The sequence below is a fragment of the Dipteris shenzhenensis genome, chromosome 23 (assembly GCF_047967505.1).
Source record: "Dipteris shenzhenensis isolate YYH24624 ecotype China chromosome 23, Dip_SZ_1.0, whole genome shotgun sequence".
Taxonomy (NCBI): Eukaryota; Viridiplantae; Streptophyta; class Polypodiopsida; order Gleicheniales; family Dipteridaceae; genus Dipteris; species Dipteris shenzhenensis.
The window spans coordinates 5739164-5745675 of NC_141618.1; the positions used below are offsets into that span (position 1 = coordinate 5739164).

The following is a 6512-nucleotide window of genomic DNA, read 5'->3' on the forward strand; positions in this document are numbered from 1 at the left end:
CTTTTGACAGAGGTTTGCTGGGTGGAAATTTATGATGCCATCATCCGTGATTGCTTAGTTTTGTGTCTGTACATATCAGTAGAGCTGGAGAACCTATGGGAAAACTAATGAAGACCCGATGGGAAAACTAAGGGAGACCCTATGGGAAAACTGAAGGAAGGGAAAGGGATGGAAGGGGAAAGAGAGAGAGAGAGAGACAGAGAGAGAGGAAGGGGCTAAGGGCTGCACAAGCTGAAGGTGGAGTCTTCTTGGAACTGATCCTTGCTACTATTGGAGTCGAATTTACACCCTCTTGGAGCGGTTGAAATCTTTGTATGAACTAGATCTTGGAGCAGCAATGATCTCGATTTGGAGCAGCTATCCGCAAGCAGAAGTACGGCAAGACTGTACGAATTGAAATGCAGCTTCTGGCCAAAAAATTGAAGCAGATGCACAGCACAGAGTCTAGGGGGGAAATCACTTTGCAACAGCAGGTCCTGGAGCAGATTTGAAGACAAATTTTCCAGCTTTGCTGGCCTTGGAACTTGAGCAGAAACATTGTCAAGGACCAGGCGGAAATGAAGGGGGAAGATGTGATTTTTGGAGCGTTCTTGATGACATGTTTTCAGGCTCTCAAAACCAGCAGATATGACCAAAATAGAGCAGAAGTTAGTCGCGATTTGGAGTAGCAGGGTGCGATGAATTTAGCCCTGGGAACATTCATGTTTTGAATCTAGTTGCAGACGGAAGGTGAGTCAGGATGAGGGAGACAAGGGGGCTGGGGGGCTGGGAGAGGGCTGAGACGACGGAGCTTGGGGAGCAGGACGGGGAGATTTTCTGTAGTCTCTCTTGACTTTTCGTGAATTGGTCATTCTGTACTTGTTTTTTACATTTATATATCAGATTGTTCTTGGCTGTACATATGTGTGTATTTTCTCCATATCATAAGTGTTCTCTTTCTATTCATGCATTTTCATGGATTCATTATGGCGTCAGTATAGCATGAAGATGTTAGTATAGCTATAATCTGGTCTAACATGGAATTCTGGGTGATAGAATCCCCTTCATAATTATCAGAAATCTATAAATGATACAGAAGGCTCAATTCCTGCGCTAAGGAGGTGCAAATTTCTCTTTTGGTCTTAAATGGTTTTGAGGAAGTTTTTAAAGAGAAAATGATGGATCTCACGTGGCCTTCTGCATGTCCAGATGCATGCACTCAAGTTATATGAATTGTTACCTTTCGAGGCAAGAGTGTTGAATGCTGTTTGATATATCGATGCTAATGTGTTATTAATCTAAGGTAATGTTTTAGTTGAAGTGGAAAAACAACCCTAGGCTTGATACTATACACGAATAAGAAGTGGATAAGCTTTATGAGCAGACTCTGAGATTCTGGGATTTAATGAAATAGACAATTTTTCTTCCCTAATGTTAAAAGGTACATACAGTATCAATAAGATTGAATTACTGCCTGCTCTTCTGTTTGGTGTAGGTCAAGAAGGGATAAGTTTTCCAAGAAATCTCCTATAACAAGCAGTCTAGTTACTCATTATGCTCTTAACTGACTGAAATTCATGCTTGCAAATTTGGTTTTACTTTCACTACTGTTGCATCCCTGAATCTCTCTCTCTCTCTCTCTCTCTCTCTCTCTCTCTCTCTACACACACACACACATAATACATGTATGTACATATATGTGCGTGTGTGAGTGTGTTCAAAATGTGTGCATTGTGTGGTTGCTGGTTTGAAAATTTGGGATGATGGTTGGGTGATTTGTTTTTTGCAGGGCTTATCCAGAGAAGGTTCAAGAATTCATGTCAAAGCGTGCTTTGGCAAAGGTAAAAAAGAAGATAAAGAAAGTCACTGGAGATTCAAAAGCTGGGAAAGAAACCAGTGAAAGACCCAAGCGGAAGGAAACAGTAATTGGTCTTGTTGATGAGATAACAAGAGAATTTGGTAGTGTTTCTCTGCAAACAGATGGAATAATGGTGTTCCCAATTCACATTCCATCTCCAGGGTGGGAAATTGGCACCTCCTCTTACTGTAGTCCAGGTAAAGTTGATGCAGTGCGAGAAATGTTAAAGGTACCAAGTAGCTCTCCTGCCTTTTCACAGAAGACCAAGCAGAAGTTAGAGGTGAAGATTAGAAAGGTGAATTTTGGATCAAAGTATACAAAACATCATGCAATTGGAACGATGGGAAGCGAGTTTAACAAATCTTCCAGTAAACTTGATGTCTTAATGAGACACTATGATAGTGCAACATCTTTGAGAGATGAAGAGGAAGCTTTCAAGCATTGTGGAAGTTTCCTTTTCCGTAGAAACAAAGACAACACAGAAGCTGATAATTCGATACAATGTCGTTTGGAACCCCAAAGAAGTAGCAAGTGTAATACTTTTATACAGACACCTAATCATTATGTATCATTTCCTCTATTAGATAGATTGCAGATGGATGAAAGTGTGTCCTCATTGATAAATGATGTGGAGAGTAATATCTACCTTGGAGAAACCGAAGGTCACTTGTCAAATCCCAATTCATCAGTGCTCGGTGCAGTTCAGACTCCGGAACTGCCAGACTGGACTGCTGATTCTGGGTCCCTCCTTACGCATGGAATGCTGGAGAGCATCAGCAATATTTATGATGTGGATTTTCATTGTAAGGATAGGGCTGAGATTATTGATCTTACAACACCATCGCCATCACGCTCTTGTAGAAAAAGAGCTGATGGAGTTTTTCATGAACGAAAAATTTCTGGCTCCCCTCAAGCTGAAAACGTTCTATTGAGGTGGTATGCTAGTCCCCTATCACGATCCAGATCTTCCATTGAGGATATGGATCACAAGTCTCGAGCAGAAGAGTTACGAACGTTCCTTAAAAGTATAAAAAATGACCTCTACAGATAAGTGGAGTAAGTTTTTATTTGGGGAATTTGTACATTTAGCTTCCAAAAACGGATGCTAATCCATGTCACACACGGACATGGTGTGCAAGTTACTAATGTCTGCAATCATTTTTTAGATCATGTTACATTTTGTTTGGAGATTCATATCTGCAAGTTACTAACATCTGCAATCATTTTTTGGATTATGATACGTTTGGTATGCAGATGCCAGATTCACGGCATATTGCAGCTGTCAGCTGTTTTTTCCTCCAGAAAAGTTAAATGTTTCACATGTCATGTTGTGATAGTTTTTGGTTTTACTATGCCTCAACGGTTTGGGTACATTGGGTATAATGAAGTTTGGGAAGCTACTATTTCGGAATTGTGCTTCAGAATCCTATGGAATTTATAGGCACCATTCTTCTGTGTGTAATGGGATATCATTTTCCCTTTTCATATTCTCGAGGAGAAACAAAGAAAACTAAATATTTATTATGCTTGCAAAATGCGAGAAAGCCTATGAGAGCGATTATCCTCGCCTTCTAGGAGAATTAGATGTGTCTAGTACAGTACATAAAAGAAGAAGAGATAAAGCTATAGAAAGTGTCAAGCACTACATCTTAGTGATGAAGAGGATGGTAGCTGCCATGAGGGATGTGAGCTTTGTGCGTGCTCCCAAGTTGATCCTGTGTCTTTGGAGCATATCGGAGATGATGATCTTCAGGTGCCTATTTGGCCTGCTTTGCTTTGTTGTTCTACACATGTTTTTGGGGGACAACACACACACACACACACACGCACACACACAAACACACACACACACACACACACGGGACAAAGTACAATAGATGGAAAGAAACACATACAAGCCCCACACACACACATGGGACAAAGTACAACAAATGGAAAGAAACTCATACAAGCCACAAAGAGCGTGCTAGGCCCTTCTTGAGTGCTAAGCTAATTTAAGCTATATAGCTCAAAATCACAAGGACAAAAGACTGAGGTGATAAATTGAGAAATTGAGGCTTAGTAGCTCAATACGGTGGTGGCTCTTCACTTGGCTGCAAAGACATCCGGGATCTGCGTCTGTTGAGTTATCTTGTTATGGCGGAGGGTGCGGTCTCCCTCATCTCTGTATCAAGAGCTATATCAAAAGTGATGCCTCGTTTGGGGGGGTCTCCCCTAAGGAAGGCAAAGATGGGTTGGACCTCGATCGTGCATGCTCTGGTCACTCTCCGAGGCATGCGTGGGCTATGCGCGCCTCGCTCGGCAGCACCATGTCATCTCTCCCCTATGATCGATGTTGCTCGCATATTTGCTAACTCCTCCACCCCTCTGTGGCCCGGAGCAGACTCGAATCCAAACACACGTCGCTTCGATCGGTCTACCTCAACCTCCTATGGTGCGGTCAGTGCCTGCTATTGTTTGATCTATCGTAGTAATGCCTCTTTTGTCATTGCATCTTGATCAAATAGAGCCCAATGCAAACCTGAGCATTGAAGTAAATCAAGCGGGAGAATGGGCCAAAGCCATGTCCCTCCTCAAAGAGGTGGTGATAGCGTCCTCGGATCTCATAGTAGGCTAGGTAGACACATAAGAGGTGCTCCTCTGTCTTGACTGTCTTAGGTCTGCATAACCTACAAATCCACTGGTTTAAAGGTATGCTTGGAGCTCTCCTTGCCTTAATCCCGAGGTGATGTGACGAGACCCACATCTGCCCAATGGCAATCCTCAATGCATATGAGACTCCTCTGTTCCCTAATTATTGGGGTCTAATGATGAGTCCATCCTTCGATACTCTCAAGAAATGATGACAAAGCATCGAATTCACAGTCATCTACACAACAGGTTGATGAAGAAGAGCAAGAATTGCTAGCAACACCCCAAGCAGAGCCACAGCAGCTCAGACGGTCTACTAGGGAAAGCAGACCTCCAACCAGATTGACATATGCTCAGAAAGGCAAAGCAATTCAGGTGGAAACTACCAACTATGCTCTCATGACTACCATCATGGCTACAGAAGAGCCAGTGTACTTCGAAGACGCAGTAGACAAGCCAAAATGGCAAACTGCTATGAATGGAGAAATGGATGCTTTGTATAAGAATCATACTAAGGAATTATGCGACCTTCCACCAGGAAAGAAGGCCATAGCAAACAAATGGGTATACAAAGTGAAGTACAATCTAGATGGTAGTGACCAATCATTAGAGTAGTAATTCCCAATGTCCATGGAGTCTCTTGCTTTGTGTATGGGCACAATGGTGATAGTGCTCCAAGTAGACGGAAAGCTGAGATATACGGCATGGTTGAACATATTTGCTAGGATCGAAGCTAGGATCTCTTGCCGATGTGCGAAATGCTCACCCCGTAGTCCCTCATGCTCGTGAGCTCTTCGGTTATGAAGTTGGCGGAGTGTGCCCCGTACATTTTGTGGGCCTGGGCATAGAAGACATGTCAGGTGGCATCTCCATTGAGACATCATAAATATATACTCGCATAGGTCTGCCAAACCCTTGGGTCCATGATGGGAATAGGAGGCTTCCTCTGATACAGTAGTCCCCATCCAATCGTAGGGTCTCTCGAAATGATCGGATCACCTACTTCATTCGCATCTTACGACATGTCAGTCGTCGTGCAAATGTGCCTCGTGTCGTAAGGTGACTTGATGCTCACTCACGTGTAAGGTGAGATCTTATCTCCTTGCACTTGTCATCATACCAAGGATGCTCAAGCATGTGTTGTGGAGCGAGTCGTGGGGAAGGATATGGTTGTCACGTCTTGTACCATTGAGACAAGGATATGCGAACCATGAGTAAGGTCTGCATAATCTCCAAATAGATTCGGAAGCTCATGGGCTAAGTTACTCACATAGACTAGGTCAAGAGCACGGTCAAAGAAAGCTCGCTAGATGATGGCCATCTCTGGATGCTGTTATATGTAATCATACTTCCATTACCGCCATCTCTGGATGCCGTTATATGTAATCATACTTCCATTACCATGAGAGAGTTATCCTCAATCCTTAAGCCCACTTGTCTATCTCATGTGCGTGCATAAGTCACTAAGGAGGATATCTCGGACTTTGCCTATAGATCTTCGTGATGTCATCATATGTCATCTTGTATGAGCCGTGTCTCTCTGTGGCGACCTCATGTGCATAGGATGATGTATCTAGGTAGAAAGTAGCACAGTGCGAAGAAGATTGGACATGCCTCCAGTAATCGTACTCGTATCCATATATGTCATGCACGCTACTCTCTCCATACTACGGATATGAGTAGCCTCAAGGATGATTTGAAGAGATTAGCTACACCACTAGAACCTTATATACTAGGTATATCCCGTTACTGTGGATAGTCCTCTGTCCGGGCTCCCATGCATCTCGCTGAAGAAGATCATGCCTCTATCAGTGTAGGTCTTCGAGAAACCGCCCGGGTGTGGATAAAAGAGTACCATTACAATTCCACACTGTCATTTTCATCCCATGTTGTGCATTCGTCATAACTTCTTTCTCTCCCATCTTTACTTTGCTATCTCTGTAGGCAGTCCACTTTTGTGCTCTCTTGCTACCATTACTCGTAGAATTCCCTCCCTTTTGTGCTCCTAGTGTAGAGAGTAAGGTCGTCACCCAAGTATATCTTT

General features: G+C 43.1%; 1 protein-coding gene across 1 annotated transcript in view; it reads left to right on the plus strand.

Moving 5' to 3' along the window:
• LOC147886910 (single-stranded DNA endonuclease family protein) overlaps positions 1-3110 on the plus strand; it is an 85871-nt gene extending 82761 nt beyond the window's left edge. The window contains exon 14 of the mRNA XM_087394626.1: positions 1769-3110. Coding sequence (XP_087250752.1) covers positions 1769-2888 — 1120 coding nt within the window. The 3' untranslated portion in view covers positions 2889-3110. The remainder of the gene's footprint in view (positions 1-1768) is intronic.
• The last annotated feature ends 3402 nt before the right edge of the window (positions 3111-6512 follow it).